Source organism: Daldinia loculata (genome assembly GCF_022478755.1).
Source record: "Daldinia loculata strain CBS 113971 unplaced genomic scaffold F4817scaffold_74, whole genome shotgun sequence".
Classification (NCBI taxonomy): domain Eukaryota; kingdom Fungi; phylum Ascomycota; class Sordariomycetes; order Xylariales; family Hypoxylaceae; genus Daldinia; species Daldinia loculata.
The window spans coordinates 83822-102092 of NW_026054928.1; the positions used below are offsets into that span (position 1 = coordinate 83822).

The 18271-nt window shown below is 47.4% G+C and overlaps 5 protein-coding genes across 5 annotated transcripts; 3 read left to right on the forward strand and 2 right to left on the reverse strand.

Annotated features, from left to right (window-relative positions):
* Positions 1-231: 231 nt before the first annotated feature.
* Positions 232-1952, reverse strand: F4817DRAFT_351070 (thioesterase-like superfamily-domain-containing protein). Its single transcript, XM_049305023.1, has 3 exons — positions 1408-1952; positions 1143-1310; positions 232-1036 (listed from the first exon to the last, which is right to left on the reverse strand). Exons 1-3 carry the CDS (start codon positions 1780-1782, stop codon positions 542-544), a joined length of 1038 nt encoding a protein of 345 aa, XP_049154793.1. The 5' UTR covers positions 1783-1952; the 3' UTR covers positions 232-541.
* Positions 1953-2081: 129 nt separating this feature from the next.
* F4817DRAFT_351073 (uncharacterized protein) lies at positions 2082-3538 on the forward strand. The gene is made up of 3 exons (XM_049305024.1): positions 2082-2516; positions 2626-2638; positions 3088-3538. Exons 1-3 carry the CDS (start codon positions 2210-2212, stop codon positions 3137-3139), a joined length of 372 nt encoding a protein of 123 aa, XP_049154794.1. The 5' UTR covers positions 2082-2209; the 3' UTR covers positions 3140-3538.
* F4817DRAFT_361781 (uncharacterized protein) lies at positions 3323-4600 on the reverse strand (the record flags this gene model as incomplete). Its single annotated transcript, XM_049306450.1, has 1 exon — positions 3323-4600. The coding sequence occupies one exon, from the start codon at positions 4598-4600 to the stop codon at positions 3323-3325; it is 1278 nt and encodes a 425-aa protein (XP_049154795.1).
* Positions 4601-10821: 6221 nt separating this feature from the next.
* On the forward strand, positions 10822-13405 carry F4817DRAFT_271524 (glucose-repressible alcohol dehydrogenase transcriptional effector). The gene is made up of 2 exons (XM_049299431.1): positions 10822-11964; positions 12063-13405. Exons 1-2 carry the CDS (start codon positions 11016-11018, stop codon positions 13274-13276), a joined length of 2163 nt encoding a protein of 720 aa, XP_049154796.1. The 5' UTR covers positions 10822-11015; the 3' UTR covers positions 13277-13405.
* Positions 13406-17110: 3705 nt separating this feature from the next.
* On the forward strand, positions 17111-18085 carry F4817DRAFT_368797 (alpha/beta-hydrolase; the record flags this gene model as incomplete). Its single annotated transcript, XM_049307278.1, has 2 exons — positions 17111-17536; positions 17596-18085. 2 exons carry the CDS (start codon positions 17111-17113, stop codon positions 17938-17940), a joined length of 771 nt encoding a protein of 256 aa, XP_049154797.1. The 3' UTR covers positions 17941-18085.
* Between the last annotated feature and the right edge of the window lie 186 nt (positions 18086-18271).

Consider the following 18271-nt stretch of genomic DNA (forward strand, 5'->3'; position numbering starts at 1 on the left):
GAGGATGATGTTGCTCATTTCAAGTTCCTAAATAGATTCGTATCATAGGTATAAGACTTTAAGATCTTAAAGTGAATTAGCAATAACTCGTAACATATATTTCTATAGTTTGGTGTATAAACTTAACATAGATAAACAAGGATAATGGTTATTCTCAATATCATACCTAAATCTAGCTTCGACGTATTAAGAGCCATTTCTATTTCTAACTTGTAATAAAAAACACTAAAATTTTGAAGAAATTTTTAATACCTATAGCACTATATAATCCCTATCTGGTAGTATAACAAGGCACAAGCTTCTAAGTGTCTACTATCTTCGTATCAGAAAACTTAAGCGAGAAACACGCCTGGAATCTCTAGGATATCTGATGCCGCTGGGAGTACGATGACTCCTACATATAGCCATGAAGTCGTACAAACTGGAAACGACGCCGCCACCCGCCACCCGCTTCACTAGTTTCGTAACACCTCAAGGGAACACATATGTTCCCTCTGATACCTAACCCCTTCTATCTTCAACACTTCTCCCCAGGAGAAAATTAAAACAACGAGCGTACCTTATTAACAATCGTGTTAGTAGGTGCGCCGCTCTTCTTGACAACATCTTCCTTGACCTCCTTTCTAACCTCCTCCTCCTTTTCAACATCATCTTCTAGAACCTCCTCTATCCCAGAATCATCCTTCTTAACACCCCCCTTCCCCCCTAGATCTTCCACCGCACCCGGCCTATCCCAAGTCCCCTTCTCGAGCCCCTCTACCCTTTTCACAAGTTCCCATATGCGCTGCCTAGCTTCCCGCGTCTCCTCTTCCTGCCGACGCCAGACGTCCTGGAACGCGCCGAGCGCGAAGGGCGGGACCGATGTTTTCTGCGCGGCCCCGTAGTCGTATATAACGATGTCTTCCTCCGTCCGCGCGGCGACGCGCCGGTGCAGGTGCGACAGAATGATGCAGTCGAGCACGAGCGAGGTGTCGGTAGCCGAGGGCTGCGAGCGCAGCTTGTGGTACGCGGCAATGGTGTCTGGGTAGGTCATGGGCTGCGGGTCGTTAGTATCGATCGTCCTATTTGTTACACAGACAGACATATTAAATCTGCGTATCGACTGGCGACATTAGGAGAGGACAAGAGGATAGTAGACGTACGAATTTATACTCGGCTTTAATTGACTTCATAATCAGCCCCGTCCCCTTCGGCGTCATAAGCTCCCTCCACCGCGTCCCGTTCCCCGGGTCTACGCTCGCAAAGTGTATGATCCAGTTGACGCGCGCAGACTCGGCGTACCGGATGTAATTGGTATTATTCACATGGCCCTGTCCGTTGTTACTTATCTGTTAGCGCTTTCTACTATTCCTACTCCCCTTTCTGCTACTAGGTACTGTCTACTCCGGGCTGGGACGGACTACCTACAAAACTGTCCATCTCCCCCCACACAACCTGCTGGTTCTCAAGTCCCCTATGCCCGCCCGTCAGAAACCCCTCGGCACCGGCGGTTAGCTCGCGCCACTCCGTGCCGAGGACGCGCAGGATGGCGGCGGCTTGCAGCGCCTGGTCGTTGGTGCAGCCGAACATGATACATTTTCCGATTCGCGCTTTGAGGTCCGAGTACCATTTACTAGGCGGGAGCGGCAGTACGACTGGCTTCGTCGTGGTGGAGGAATTGCGACTCGAGTATTTGCTACTGAAGGAGGCAAAGGATTCTACTCGGGGCGCGGGTTGTCGGCAGACAACTGGAGATAGCAAGCGGAGGGTATATGTTGGTTTTAAGCGTGGTCTAGGAGGCATTGTGCAGGCACCTTAAGGTATGTATTTACAGGCGGCCAATTGGATTATGTACCGAGATATATAGGCGCATGTATGTACAGAGAGGAAGTTGATTTGTATAATACGAGTAGCTGTCGCAAACAAGAAGTAAGAGAAGTTAGGTTAGGAGGTACATATAAAGGGTACATGCAAGGTAGAAGTTAAGCTTAAGTCGTACATATGTAGCTCGGAGGGGCACATTAGAGGGGCAACCTCGGTAGGGGAAGTGCTATGTACTGCTAGGTACCTTACAGCTTAGCTTCAGCTAGCCGTGATAAGATAAACCGGTGCCAGCGCTATAGCGTTGCGTCATGTCCAACCGTCTTTCTTTTCCTCGTACATGTATATTAATGACCTAGGTTAACAGGTAGGTACATATCTGCCCACCTCCTACCAACCGACATACACCATGTCCACCTTCACCCGCCCAATCCGACTCTTCTCCTCCGTCTCGCAACACCTCCAAAAACGCTTCAAACTAAAACCCACCCGCACCAACGATGCCTTAACCACCTCCATGCTGCCCCCGCCTAATCCCGTGTTGCGGCGGCAGGTCATATCCATCTACAAGGAGCTTCTGAACCGCGGCCGCGACTATCCCAAGGGCTACGATTACTTCCGAAAACGGCTCCATAAGGCCTTCCAGGAGAAAGCGTCACTGCGCGACAAGAAGGAAATCCAGGGAGCTATTAAAAAAGCCGAGTATGTAAAGAAAGGTAGGTTGGGTATCTGGCTGTCTGCTATTCTGGCCCTATGAAATCTATAATGCGAGTATTTCGGGTTATTTTCGAAGAATTAGGGGCTAACTTGGTATTCATCTATAAGAACTCGAGGCGCTGTAAGTCTAATTGTCGAATCCATTCGTTACGAGTCGATACCTAGCAGGTTACTTTCACGCATACTACAATTTCGCAATGATTTCATCCAAAGTTATTCCATTCGTATCGTCTATAAACATCAAGCTCTCCTCGGGCTTAGTGGTCAATTCCTTTATATAACTTCCTAGGACGAACATCGTTCTGTGCCTAGTTAGCTCCGCCCACACATATATACTCGTTGTATCTTTCCAATCATGTCTCCCGTTCAATGCACCCGATATATATGTAAAAATAAAAGAGATAAGACAAGAATGTAGCCAGGATCCCAGTCCCGAATATGCATCACCAAAACCTGTCCCCAGTTTCCCCTTCGATTTTCCTCACAAAGTAAACGTCGTGGATTTATCATCTGGTTTAATGTAATGTGGCGTTGAAGCGCTGGCCGTGGTATTGACATATGGCGTTATAGGTACTTCTTGAAACGGTATCGTACTCTTAGGAAGAGGTATGATGGACTATAATTGGCTGCAAGGAAGTGTGTTAGAGAGCTATATTTCCGGATTGAGCTGGATCCGTTAGTAGATCGCCCTCCGGGTGTCGACATCGTGAAGATTTAGATCGGTGGATCAAGGCGAATCGATGCCAAGGATGTCGACCAAATATAGCATGGGTAAACAGCCAAATAGGTAGACTAGACATTCGAATTATGATGTCGGATTTAGCTTCTTTCTGGCGCACCATGCTCCGACTTCCAGACATTCTCCCCAACTCGTGCCGCCTTCGCGCAGTAGATCGTTCATCATCTTTCCGCACCATCCGTCCCATTCGTCTTGGCTCTTCCCGCTAACTTCTCGGATGATCGGCTCGAGGCAGAGTATCAACCCTACCATCGTCTCTAGCGCGGTTCGTCTGAGAGCAGCTTGGCTAGTTGTCAGCCCCTTCCGCTTATCAACTCGAGAATCGATTAACCTGCCCTTTCTTTTCATCGAGTCGATATAGCTCTTGCCGTCCTTTGTCACTACACCACCGACACCTTCGCGCTCCCATCTAATCTCGCTCAGCGGTACCGCTATCCTCTTTGATCGCAATTCCATAAGGGTATCCACTTCCTGTAAGAGATAGGCGCCGATCAGCGCACAAGGAACCGCTGACAGACCCAACGCATCTAAGCCTTTGATTGCCCAGCCATTATACTCGACGAGGAATGGGTTTAGCGGCGCGCTGAGCGGGGTGTTGTTCGTCATGATATAGGCTCCTAATTTCTCTACGTCATCTTCTTCCTCGCTACTATCGTCCGAGTCTGAATCAGAGTCGGCGGCCTTCGACGCAACCGGAGCCCTAAGAACATGTGGTCTTAGCATACGCACGGCATGATCACTCTCCCAAAATTCAATCACGCCACCTGGCTTCAGTATGCGCAAGTACTCTTCGAAGAGCTGTTGTGAGTCGCGCATGGAAGTCGAAAGCGAGAGCGACATGTCTTTGACCATAATTAAGTCGAATTCGCTGTCGACAAACGGCCATGGTCGCCGCCGTACATCGTGTTGGACGAACCGCCAGCGCATGTCCTTGTCTGGTCTCCAACCTCCATCGAGGCCCATCCCCACTAGAGGCGCAATATCGAGGCCGGTAAAGGATATGGATGAGTGGCCATGCTGCGCAAAGTACCGATGGCACATCATACTCCAGAATGCAGAGCCACACCCTACTTCGAGGACACGCTGTGGGGGCTTATTGGAAAACTCGGGTGCTGTTGTCGGACCGCCGAAAAGCTGTAATAGCATCAGTGTGCGCAAAGATTGACGATGAAGTTCTGTTAAGTCGACTGGTAAAGGATACAATAGCGAAGGTTGGTTGATGTAAAGTCGGTTATTTCGCATGATGAATGTCTTTGCCACGGTGAGCGAATGCTTGGTGGAAGTCGAGGCCGTAGACGGAGCTATGCTCCCCTCCTTCGAGGATAAGTTCTCATTTGATGCCATAATGGAAGGGTGGTCGGGGTGAGAAGAGCCGGATCCAGCGTAGACGCCGCCAGTACGGGACGACGCCGAGGCGTACTTTTGAGCAGGGACGTAACCAGGCTCCATTGTCATTGAGTCATGATGTTTACTCTTGGACGATCTTCGGCGAGCAGGCGATAATAGGCCCAAAGGAGTTTGGGTAGGCGGAGCCGGCGTCGACGGACGTCGTGAACTATGAGCTGCTGACGTATGGTAATGGATAGAATCGCGCTTTTGCAACCTGTTAGTCGTCGAAGGGAAACCGGCAGAATAAGGCAGTTGATAACCGCTGTCGGAGCTAAAGATAGGTATATGTATGGATCTAATGAATCTTAAGGATTTTGGCGAAGTAGACGGTCGCTCGGAATCGGAGGCGGGCGGTAAAATTGCAGAGGTAGACGGATGGGAGACGGATGCGATCGAAGTCAAGGTTGAGGCTGAAGCGGCGGCTAACGGCGGCGCGGGTGCGGATGTGGATGCAACAGTCGAATTCTTGGTGTTACTGACGTTGTTGTTGACTATAGGTACTGTAGGCGACGAAGAAGAAGAGGAAATATGGTGGGTGGCTGTAGTAGTGGTAGTATTGGTTGTTACGGCACTTGCCCCTTTTCCATCATTCGGCTTTGAGCCTATTCGTATGCCTGTATTCGCCCCTGTATCTAGGCTATCTAGGCTTGAAGCAGCAGGCGGTGACGAGGAGACGGTGTCATTAGTCGAGTTGCCGCCGGATAGGGCATGGGTAAGGGCCAAGCCTGTCAAGTTAGAATGTTGTGCTTGTGTCTGTATGTGAATATATTGTTGTGCCAATGATAATGGGGTTGGTAATGTTGGTATTGTTGGTAATGGTGGTAATGGTGGTAATGGTGGTAATGGTTGAGTTCGTGTTGTTTGCTGTGTAAGTGTTTGTGTTTCGTGCGACGCACGGGAGCTGGCACTAAATGAGGAGGAGGTCCTAGAATGGGAGTAATGCGACGCCGGCCTATGTGCCAGAGCTTGCGGGAGAGTTCCGGCAGGTGGTGGCCGACGCCTACCAGGTATCCTTGACCTAAGCGAATTGCTCTTCCGTTTCTTTGTCTTTTTGTGGTCTTGCTGATGCTGATCTTCCTCCCCGTTACTATTGTTAGTCTGATCTCCAGTACCGACTTCTAGTTCTCCATGGTTCTGATCGGAGTTATGCTCGTGGTCTTGGTCTTGGTCTTGGTCTTGGTCTTGGCCGTGATAATTCTCGTTGTCTCCTTCGTCGTGAGTATGACTTGGGTGATTGTCAGAGTTATTAGTAGTATTATGTTTATTGGCCCCATGCACAAAAGTGTAATTGTTGGTGTTAGCGTTAGTGTTAGTGTTGGTGCTCGAAGATGATTTTCTTCCGTTTGCCGGTCTGACCCTGACAGGGGCCGAGTACATGGACAAGCTGTAAGCGAATTCCATTTTTGCAATTCGTTTTAGGGGAATGCGTGTTTAGTTGTTGCTGCCCTGCGGCCCACGTAAAATCCGACCTAGCTTGCCTAGCCTGTCCTGTAACTGGATAATTGTAGCTGGAAGGTACTTTCCGGGGCCGGCCGCTCAGTCGGATCTCCACTTAGACCCAGTTTTGGGTACTTGGGTTATACCTTTTTGATCAATCAAAATTCTTCAATGACTTCAACTTTTCCCCTCCAGGGGATCAGCGACATGTGCTTATGCGTTCCTCAACTTTTTTTTTCTCTCTCTGTCTCTCACTATTCCTTTCTTTTCTCCCCTGCCCCTTTCTAGAGACTTTGCGAGAATTGGTTGATTCTCCAAAAAACAACCCGTGGATCACCGTAGACTATCGTGGCCCGTTCAACTTTTGATAACCAGTAAATCCCTACGATAGAATGCTTCCTAGGACGCCTTCTACCACATTCGTATTTTTTTCGGTTCGATCTTAGACGAGCACCATTGGAATGAAGTGCGAGCTGGGTCTTACGTCTTTTGCTGGTCCTTTTACCCCCCCCTGCTCTCTTCTAAGCCATGGTCTTGGACTGCAGTAACCATTCAACGATCAACGATTGGATGATGATTGGACTTATTAGACTTCCGGCAGGCTTTCCGGTGGAATGGGTTTCGTCTCGTCTCCGTTTGAGTACTTTAACCCGAAGGAATGCTTTTCTCGTTTCATGAATCGGTGTTGCTTCCCGATCCGAAGATGTGCAGCCTGTGCGGGATCTGCAATAAACGGTGCCCAACCTGTTGTAACAATTGACAAACATATGACAGCTTTACTACTGCTGCAGCGGAATGGCCCGCGGTTGCAGAAGACCGTAAACAACAAAGTTGGCCCAGTTCCTTTACGTTGTCCCTGGTTAATTTTTGGCCCAAGGACCCCCTCCCCCGCCTTCACTTATTATAATAATGAGTGGGCGATATAGCTGGATACGACGAGCGGGCCGAGCTCAAATCAATTCCTCGTGGGGAATTGATAGTTAGGCCCGAAACACTGGAAATATCCGTAACACTCTGTATCCCGCGGTTTTGGGAGACATCCAATTGGTAATTTTAAATTTCCGGGCCGGTCCCTTTCTCGGTGAGTTTGTAAGGAAGTAGGATGGTGTGTGTGTGTGTGTGTGTCAACCAAAAGGAATCTCTTGGCATGAATGACCTCGGAGTATCGGGAGTTGCTCGATTTGTCCTATTTGATCCAACTGTCGGCCACTTCGACGGATCACTTAAACCACACTCCGATGGGTTTTCTTTTTCTTCTTTCGAGATTTAAGGTCGACTTATTCCTTCTATGATCTCACATGCCGCCACGCGTAATCTGTTTTCGCACGTGACCCCCCTTCAGTCTTATCCTCGGTCATAAGATACCCTCCCAAGTGATCTCCTACTTGTGGCTGCATAAATCATTTCCTCATTTTCTTATTAGGAATATGTTTGTGCTAATGGCGCTCTTTGGAAACTCTGGGATGAAATGACTCCAGGGCCTCGGTTGTAAAGCTGCCCCTTTGCTTATGTTGTCTAGTAGAGCTCGACCGATCCGCTCATTGTGGGTGATGGAGCAGGTAACATACGGCACTCTCAATGCAATCGTCTGTCTGGTTAGTAGAATCGGTTGACATGTAAAAAGCCGTTGGTTGCAGGACAAGACTACGATTTATGTCAAACGAGATGTGTATAACCCCATCAAGCTACTTACAGCTTGGGATGTGGCCTGTTCCCTTTAAGAACAGCCTGACTCTTTTCTGTCTAGCGTTATTTCTGCATTGTGATCACGATGCTTTGAATCATCCTTTTATGGCTGTTTTAAGGCGAATACTTATTTCTATCTGTCAACCGAAACCTAACAGGTGGACCGTCGATCCCTGCGGGTATGGTTTGTGTATGGCTTCCCCGCATTTACGCCTGCATGACGGCGCCCAGCTAGTCCTTGCCACTCTCTAGGCGAGGTTGGCGGATATAGCAACTAGAGCGGCGCAATGCACTATGCTGTAGCTTGTGAGCGATCTAAACTCGTAGAGTCGCGAACCTTCGACTCGCTAGTCATGTCTATGCTAGGTCTACACAGTATACTAGTAGGGGGTTTCGGTTCTACTTGTAGGACATAAGCAGGTCGGGGTAAGGGAAGGGAAGGGAATGCTCGAGGGTCGGAGAGCGAGTTCCAGGTAATTGGTCCGGTGGAAAGCCGGTGGAAAAGACCTAGACTCTAGCTCCGAAGATGCGGCCCTACACGCGGTGAGATAGGCGTTGGCATCCTACAAACATACCCTGCGTTTAGACGCGAATTGAATCCGGCGGTCTGCCTAATCCCTACTGGCAAATGCATTGAGCTGTCAAAGGAAGGTAAAAAAGCTAGTGTATTAGGAGTAACGTGCTTCAATAGTGAGAAGTAATTAGGCAAGGGTTAAGCCTCACTTCTACTTCCAATTCTAAGATGTCAATCCGTTTAAGCCAGATACACTTCCGTAATGTGGAACGACTTATTTTCTTTATACCAATAGGAGGCTTTGTGATTCCGTCTCGCTTATTGCCGTGCAGGCCTGTATCGATCAGGCTGAAGTGCGGGAAGCCAGTAAGGTGATTCCCCGGCTTCCCCAGCTTCCAGACTCTTGGCATAGGACGAGTATTGAGGCTGAAGTGGCCGAGCATCAAGCTTTTTCAATGAGTACGTGTACACCCATGGATTAGGCTTTATCCGCCACTAAGTGACAACGCGTCCATATAAAAAAGATATGTTATACATTTTTGATTTGTAACGTTCTTGAAGCTATAACGTTGAACTGCTATAGACGATAAGTTTGGTAAGGATGCAAAATGCCAAGAATAACAGTTGGTTTAATAAGTGCATCAATAATGAGTACTCTGACATTATATAGTGGTGGTAGACAAGTCCTTCTGTTAGTCAGCATCTTATGAGCTGTTGCTATATTTCCTCATACTATTAACCTCAATACATAGTTTATCGGCAAGACGGTCCGATGTTGGGCAAAAGGACACAACCACGCTATACATCAAGACGACATTGCTTCGGTGATATTCATAGTTCTCCCATGTATAAAAAAAAACTAGTTGGTGTTCCGGGGAAATTGATATTAATTTGGAAGAGAGCATCAGAACTAGGCCATTTTGATTGTAGGAGTTGAGGTTGATATAAATGCATTCTATACTTGGCATTTAATAGTAGTTAAAGCTTACTTGAAAAACTTGTGAAGATATAATAAATATTTAATAGTCCGTATAAGAAGAGGATAAAGACAACCTTACGAGAAACACGTAAAGATGCTTTGTTGGTTGGTCTGAATCAGACTGCGTTAACTTATGTGTAGGTACTATTTTGATACTGTATTAGATAAGAAAAGTCATTCATCGTTTGGATACTTAGGTACCTACTTGGGAATGTCATTTTTGGTAAGTTTGTTCTAAAGAGCAAACAACTCTTTGGGAATTGCGTCAGTTGGGTAAGGCTTTATGAGATATTGAGGTACAAAGCCACGTCACGATACACTGATGCGACTGCAAGGCTGAATAAAAGTCTTACCTAACATTTAGTGCCGCTGACTAATAAAACCAATAAAATCAAAGGGGAATATCTTATTGGTAGGACAATTGGGGTTGTAACAGAATTGAGTTTTACAGATGGTAAATCACGTGACAAGGCTAAGTCTTTTTAACTTTTGCTGACTCCTCCACATGCATTGGGGCGGATCAAAAGCTTGGACTTCTTTGAAGTAACTTTAGAGCTACATTCGACCAGACCACCACCATAATTCCACTAAGCATCACCCAAACTCGGTTGCATCTTCGTCAACGCACATGCAATACCTACTATCGGCCTCAACTACGCCAGTACCCCCGGCTCCCTCATACAAGCCACATCAATCTCCCCATCGGTATTGACTCTAAAAAGTCAATTGCCAACAGCTTTGCTCCCTCGACATCGTCTTCCGTTTAGCTCCGTGTCATACAATATCTCGGACCATTTCAGGTGCGAACACTTGTTTTCCATTCACAATATTCTTTGCGACACTACGCATCCATTGTCATTCACCACCTAGTCACATTTATTTGCATTGCATCCATAGGATAGCTGGTTAACTATCCTACTATCCTACTAATCTTTCCATGGCATACTATCATTATCAAAGCTACCTAACCCAACTTTACCCACCCGACTAAGTCGTGACTGGCTGGCTAACTTTGCCTACGTATTTTACAGATACGCGCAATATTAGAGCAAGAACCCTACCGTCGCCGCCTTCTCGAGCTACTAAGAGATATAGAAACGATCCTTCTGTAAACATCTATCTCACTTCCATAATAGACTTTCGTATCCGTTCGCAACTAGGCGCCCTTTCTACTGTTGCCACCCGTAGCAGCGCCACTTGAGAGGCAACGGCCAGGATCCGACATCCCTTGATGAACTTGTCTTCTTGTTCGCAACTGCTGCTTCGATTTAGACCGTGTAGATTCAAGTTTCTGTGAATCACACCCTCCATATCTTAATACACAGGGTCGGACACAGGGTCGGACACTGGTCCTTGCAAGTTCCATGCCTCAAGACGAAATTCTCAGTCTCTATGCATGGATATTCGTTGAACCATTGTCCCCTCGTTCATCTCTCGACACAAGCTGTTAAAAACAGTTCCGGACAGCTCGACGTGGTCTCCCTCACTTGGCGCGGTCGACCTGTTCCTCAGTATCTCCATGGCAGATAGTATTCGATACATACAGCGCACCCTCGACATCTTTTACACCTGACTTCCGTACCGAGCCATTATCACTCTTTGTCCACCGACCAACAGTCCTTCCTCTCCAAAATCTTCTAAAAGTACAACTAAAAAAAAAAAAAAAAATCTGAATCGCATACTAAAGTATTCACCTCCGGTAGCAGGCGTATCTACTGCCGCCACGATTCCTCTTTAATATCCCTGCTCCCCCGATGCCCATCGATCTCTCGCGCGGCATGTATGGGCCAAACCATCAGCAGGGACACAATTCGCGCCTCAATGGTGTCCCTGGAGGTCGTGGCATCGCGCCACAGATGATGTACAATTTTGTTCAGCAGCAGCAGGGTTCGCATTCACACCACACTCACCCGCAGCAACACCACCAAAGCCTCCCCCAGGATCATGCAGGTCACGCAGGTACCTCGGGCACCCTCACCCACTCTACCTTTTCTTCCGGTCTTATGTCCAGTGTAACTCCGTTCACACCAAGCAGCCACCAGAACGGAAATACTCCAGGTTCTCGAGGTGGTCAAACCCAGCAGTACAGCGAGCACTGGAACGAGCAACTAAAATCTTATAAGGAATCTGAACGTGCCCATCAGACCATGACAGAGCAGCACCAACCTCACTACTTTGCTAGGCTACGGGCGAACGAGAACAAAGGTATCGGCCCAGCTCTCCCAAGTGCCAACCAGCCCGAATCAGCAGTTGATGGAGAGTTGGAGGATAGAGGCCGGCCCGTTAACGTGGATAAGGCCCTCGATCGACAGGATTGGCTGAATCTCGACTTTAGTGGACAAGGCTTAAAGAACCTATCTACTATGCTCTTTAATCACTATTCCTTCCTCACCGAACTTTATCTTGCCTCTAACAATCTAACCCGTTTACCGCGGGAGATAGGGCAACTCAGATCATTGCGGTACCTCGACGTGTCTCATAACCAACTCAGCATGTTGCCCCCCGAGTTGGGCATGTGTACTCCTCTCCGCCAGTTGCTGCTCTACAACAACAACATTCAAACTATCCCCCCGGAACTTGGCGCCCTGCATTTCCTGGAATTACTCGGTGTCCATGGCAATCCACTGGAACAAGACCAAAAGCAGAAGCTCGTCGAGGAAGGTACCAAGGCCTTGATTGCCCATCTCAAGGAGCAAGCACCAGGTATGAGGAAATTCCCCAACTTTCTCAAATTCTCCGCGTATATTTGGTTTACAGCCCGTATTATCCATGTAAACACTATTAACTGACTTTGTCCTTAGTACCTATACCACCGAACCCGCGTTTACCCATCACTATTCAGGAAGATGTGGGCTCGGACAAGGAACACGTCCGCGTCATGTCGTGGAATACCCTTTGCGACAAGTATGCAACCAGTACACAATATGGTTATACCCCAGCTAGTGCCCTATCGTGGGAATATCGGAAGGATAGTATCATGCGGGAATTTCGTGAACGAAGCGCCGATATTCTCTGCCTACAGGAGACCGCTATGGATGCGTTCGAGACGTTTTTTACCCCCGAGCTTGGGAAACTTGGCTACAAGGGCGTATTCTACCCGAAGACTCGTGTCAAGCACTTAACAGGCAAGGATCAACAGTCCGTGGACGGCTGCTCTATCTTCTATAAGAGCGACAAGTATATCCTGTTGGATAAGCAGCTAGTAGACTTTAGGCAGACGGCCATCAATCGACCTGATATGAAATCAGCTGACGACGTCTTCAATCGAGTGATGCCGAAAGACACTATTGCTGTCTACTGCTTCTTCGAGTCAAGATTTACTGGCAATCGATTCATCGTCGTCAACGCACATCTATGCTGGGAATCATTCTTAGCCGACGTCAAAGCCGTACAAACAGGAATTTTGATGGAGCTTGTTACGAAGCAATCGGAGAGGTACACACGTCGGCCGGCCCTATCGATCGAGGAGAAGAGGTTAAGCAAGCCTGTAGTCGCGGAGGAAGATGCGGATGCTGCTGAAGAATATCCCGAGCCCGCGCCTAGTCAGGAGTACCGCAACAATACAGACATTCCCCTATTTCTTTGTGGTGACTACAACTCGATGGCCGATAGCTCTGTATACGAACTCTTAGAGAAGGGACGGATACCTCCTGATCATCCCGACTTAATTGGCCACTCGTACGGGAATTTTACGCGTGACGGCATTGAGCATCCTTTTAGCCTGCGTAATGCCTACGCCCACCTATTCGGAACTCCAGCGGAGCTAAGTTTCACGAACTACACACCGACGTTCTCGGGCGTGATCGATTACATATGGTATACTACCAATACGCTAGACGTCGTCGAGTTACTTGGGCCTCCGGATTATGAGTATCTCAAACGCGTTCCCGGATTCCCGAACTACCATTTCCCGGCTGACCACATACAAATCATGGCGGATTTCGTCTTTAAGTCAAGGAAAGACAAGAAGGTGATTGCCGACCAAGATAGGTCCGGCGGTCCGTCCAGGAATTGAGTCCGGGCCTAGGTACGTCGCGGCACCAGGTAAATGAATACAGGAGAGCGCACGTCTCTCGAACCTTGGTCCGGAGGCATCGTTGCATGCTAAATTTCACAAATACGCACCCGTAACGATGGAAATGCCTTATGATGATTTCGGCTCAAAAGACCTGGAGGAGACAGAACGCGATAGCTGCGTGTATATGAAGGGATGAGGTGTGATGCAGCGAAATCTTTTCTCATACATTGAGGACGGGTTTTGGCAAGGTAGAGTTAGGTTGGAAATCTCGGAGTGCGGTTTGCAACGTGGAGTGAGGATGGTTGTTTTTTCGCGATTTGATCTCTGCCCTTTATGTTCCCAATTTTATTATTTTGGCGGTCCAACACGTTACCTTTACAAATGAAGATACGAGCTGCGTCGTTTGCAGTCTCTGTTCCTCTTAACTCGTTACATACCGTGTTCATGAGTCTTCTATGATAAGAGATTAAGTGATGTAGTCCCGCGTGACTGTTCGATCACGGGCTCGTCGAGTTTAGGTCTACTAACTACCTATCCTTAAGATGATACCATCGCGATTTGGTTTATGCGGTTTTTCTTGTATTTCCGTTGCCTTTTTTACATTGGACGAATACGTTTATGATGATGATTGACGCGTAGGTATAGACCACTGATAAACAAGCAACAAAGACAGATTACGCGAGCAGTTAGCACACAATAGAACTTTGCGACGTATTGCAGAACTAGCTATAGCAATTCCATTTTTAATGGCAGGATTCGAAATCGGGAACGCGTGAACAGTAACTGCTTGTACTAGTTAAGAGGTAGATTAACGTAGGTTAAAGCCCTTAGATTGGGTAGTCTTGGGAACTTGAAGGTGTAGTTGAGGGTTCGAGCTGAATAGGGGGATTGTTGTGCACGGACTTCTGGTAAAAGGGGCTGAACATGATTCTAACTCCGTAGGGTGTGTTCGAGTACTTGGGTACCTAAGGTAAGTATATAAATTATGGATATTGATGCAAAGCCTTTCTAAGAATATACGAGTACGATATATTTATAATGATGTTAAAATGTGAGTACCAGTATCGAGCTGTTTGTATGCCATTAGAGTCTATCTTCTTCCTACAATCTTATACGAAAGCAATCTATGAAGATTCAAGTAATACGTGAGAGGGTACAGGTTTATTAAAGCATAAAGAACTATGAACTTAACCAGAGCCAAGGCAAGACCATTGATATGTCGAGAAATCTTCTGTCCCACGTATCTCGGTAGCCCAAGCGCCTAACACAACCTTAAAAGCTGTACGTCCTACGGGAATGTTATCGAAAATGATCTCGTCATCGTCGGCAGTAACCCTCGGGTAGGTCTCAGCTCTCGTACGCGCTTATACAAAAACATGAGCCTGTCTGACACGTTGGTCCGCGATAATACCTAGGAGTCCCTCCGAGCTCGGCAGATGGAGTCACGGAGTCATTCATGACGGCGCGGGTGCAACCAACACCCTCATCTTTATTCTCCTTCGAGAAATAGCATCGACGTATAAGCCAACTCGAGCGATCCTATTTAGGCCCTCAGCGTAGCCGGATTAGGATTATCTGACCTCGACGAACGCTCTTACTAGTCGGCACTGCGGTGTCATGGGCTTACCCGAGTCTGGCCAACGCCGCAGAGAAGCAGAAAAGCTTGTTGACGCCGCAGAATCCCACATGCCGCTGCTGTATTAGAGGCGGAGGGGATAGCGTTAGTTGTACGACCTCGCGGACATTTCATCATCACTACTAGCGCTTACACTCGCTAAAAACCCTTGGGACTTTGATATGTGATGTAGGTACCTAAGGTACATTAGAACCGAGTCCTCCCACGTCGACGAGCATCTCTAGAACATTCCCTATTTCGGCATAATTTTCGAGACCCAATAGGGGTTCCGTTCCGATGAAACATATAAATGCCGTACGCCCCCAAACCAGCCGTTGCATTGTTGACGCCACCGAGTATTACATCAGAATCCTGTTCTTCGGATCTTACCGCAGATCCGAGCTATCTCTCTCCTCCAACTTGATGTTGAGATGCTTGCGCGACATGCCCAACAGTTCAACCCTATTCTCGAAACTACCCTAAATACTTGAGTAATTACCTCTTTGGTATTGGGGGTGACTAAGGTTCACGCGGGACTTAATAAGGGCAAGGCACGAGACATCGCCCGGTCAAAAGCCACCGCCGCACCTAATTGTTTAGCTACATATTGCCGGTGCCGCGGGCGCTTACTAGTGTTCCGGGTTAAAAGCTCCGGGTTAAAAGCTCCGTGTAATGTGGCTGCAGATAGATATCTACAATCAAGGGGTTTCAGCATTCCTCCTCTCCTATTTTGACGTTACCGCAGGTCAGTGTTAGGTATTGCAGAGCATAGAGCATGGAGACCATGTTATTGAATCCGACTCCTGTGTTCACCGGAGCGGTGTAACGGATTCCTCGGTAGGAATTAATAAGTCTTGGCTAGACAGCTGAAACTATTCCGTGGGATATGTGTGTGTGTGTGTAGGTGTGTCGTTATAGTTGTCATGATGCGAGCTGGTAGTCAGAAAACACCATGCCGTTACATTGGGACCCACGAACCTAAATGCTGGGACTATGGGGTATACATCAATGCAGCGTGTCTTATCTAGATGCCTCAGGGCCAATCCCGGGAATAAATTGAACAAATATATAAAAATCTATACAGTTGTATAAGAGGGCCACCGACCTTGAATTAGGTCTGATCTGACTAGAGCAAAAACAAGGCGGTATCGTTTAATTCCATTGGATATGAATGCTTAGATTAGGGTCGTACAACATTAAAATACGACTGAAGTCTAGCATAAGCGGGATAAATTCTCATATTTTGGTATCTCGTCGTCCTGTCTCCAGTCATTTCTGAATCGAAGCTGTATCGTGCATACACTTGAAGGATTCTATAAAGTGATATATCACATTGACTCTTACTCGCTGCTCATTTGACGATTACATGAGTCTTCCATGGTACATTTGTACTTGATCTATCACCCTTAGAGGAAACCAGTTCTGTACTATACAAACTAAACCATTTACCACACATAGGATGGTAGCGAGTTCTCATAGATGGATGTATACAAGTTAATGGGATTTGGATTTACGTATGATTTCTACTGCTGCTCTTAGCACCTCTGATAGCTTAGTCTCCTGTAATACTGCGTCTAAGTCAGCTCAAGGGCTTTTTAGATTAACATTCTATATTTATAAACAGCTACGCTCAGGAGGTTGTATGGCCTGTACTGGGTACCTAGGTAACTGTGTGTACCTAAGGCATCTAGGAATATGTATTATATGTATTGTCAGATTAAGTAAGTGATTTAGGTAGTAAAAGCTGCTGCAAAGCGGTCAACACGTTGAGCGGTCAAGCCACCCGGCTTATACCTACCTAGGTAATTATGACATTGTGCATGGCGAGTGTGATACGCGAGATACAGCTATGTTACCCATAAAGACCTCGCTTATCCAATGCTGATACCCGCCTAATATCGAACCCGATTCCATTCCTCGGTGATAGACAAAGGAGCGGGTGTCATCCGAGTAGCTTTATCGCTGATCTATAGCCTATCATGGGAGCCCGGTGACTACCTAGGTACCTATGCGCACAAAGCCTTCGTTAAAGATCAATGGCTTCTTTGACCTCGTTTTACGCACTTGTGTTTCTGACCACGGGTAATATAAACGTTACCGTGCTTCTAAGGAGATGAGGGGTCGCTGTTATAAGAATAAATACTGTCGAGTCTCCGTAGCTTCCAACCCTTGGTCGTATTGCTCTGTCATTGAGAATTTCTACAACAAGTACCGAGATGTCTGCTAAGAGTCTACCAGAGATAGTCCTTGTTCCGGGGGCATTTGGAACAGCTGCCTGCTACGACAAGCTACTGCCGTTCCTGAAAGAAGCCGGATTCTCAACCCATCCGGGGCCATACCCTAGCTATAACCATGCCAACCCAGCTGAAGCGACTTGCATAGATGATATTACCTCTCTCCGCAACAATGTCATCCTACCTCTAGTAGAAGAACAGCAAAAGGACGTCGTCATCATTGCGCATTCATATGGCTGTGTCCCTTCTAGCGCTGCAGCCAAGGACCTCGACAAGCAGACCCGAGAAGCGCAGGGTAAAAAAGGCAGCGTGGTTGGACTAATATTCATAGCGGGTGTAATCACTCTGGATGGCGAAACTTCGGTTGAGGCGATGGGCGGCCTACCACCATACGTGCGAATGGAAGGGGTATGACCTGTCCTAGTAACTGCCTGATATAATAGGTCTGTACTGACTCTTATATCCAGGATACAGCGTTTGTAAAAGAAGCAATGCACTACCTATACCACGACTGTGATCCCGCCATGGTATTCGAGCTAGACAAGCACCTAGCTGGCCACGCGGCTCCAGCCCTTGCTACGAAGCCCACAGCACCGGCGTGGGCAGATAGTGGCTTCGATGGAAGAAGAGTGTACCTACGGACGCTGAACGACCGGTGCAAACATCTATCGGACCAGAACCAGTGGCTTAAGAAGACGAACGTGGAATGGAAGGTGGTAGATTATGAGACCGGCCATTATCCGTTTCATAGTCAACCTAAAGCTGTGGCGGCACATATCGTGGAGTTCATCAACGATTTCGTCTCATTATAGATCAAATAGCGGATATTAGGGTGCTATCGTATCACAGGGGTGTGGACGTTGAGGTTTAGTAAATACCCCTTTTAGAACAATTTCGCATTGTTCTTAGAGCTAGACCTTGTCTATTACCATGTACAAAGCCAAGATCTGGTTGGACGAGATGAAAGATATTTGTTTCATTGTCGAATATATCTGTCGGATGTACAATGAATAACATGCGAGGCATGCCGAACTTACTATACTAAGGGTTTCTTAATATATTACGTGCAACGTAAACTCTTTCGTCTCCAGTAGTCTCCGAGCCCGACTGGCCCGGATGTCTTTGTGCCCCAAGTCCCGAGGT

Excerpts from the sequence above, each read along its gene's own strand:
- F4817DRAFT_271524 (XM_049299431.1), top strand. The coding sequence starts at position 11,016 with ATGCCCATCGATCTCTCGCGCGGCATGTATGGGCCAAACCATCAGCAG. Across the intron at positions 11,965-12,062 it reads TCTCAAGGAGCAAGCACCAG|TACCTATACCACCGAACCCG; the intron begins GTATGAGGAAAT and ends CTTTGTCCTTAG.
- F4817DRAFT_351070 (XM_049305023.1), bottom strand. The coding sequence starts at position 1,782 with ATGCCTCCTAGACCACGCTTAAAACCAACATATACCCTCCGCTTGCTA. Across the intron at positions 1,311-1,407 it reads GGGGGGAGATGGACAGTTTT|GGCCATGTGAATAATACCAA; the intron begins GTAGGTAGTCCG and ends AACAACGGACAG. Across the intron at positions 1,037-1,142 it reads TTAAAGCCGAGTATAAATTC|CCCATGACCTACCCAGACAC; the intron begins GTACGTCTACTA and ends AACGACCCGCAG.
- F4817DRAFT_351073 (XM_049305024.1), top strand. The coding sequence starts at position 2,210 with ATGTCCACCTTCACCCGCCCAATCCGACTCTTCTCCTCCGTCTCGCAA.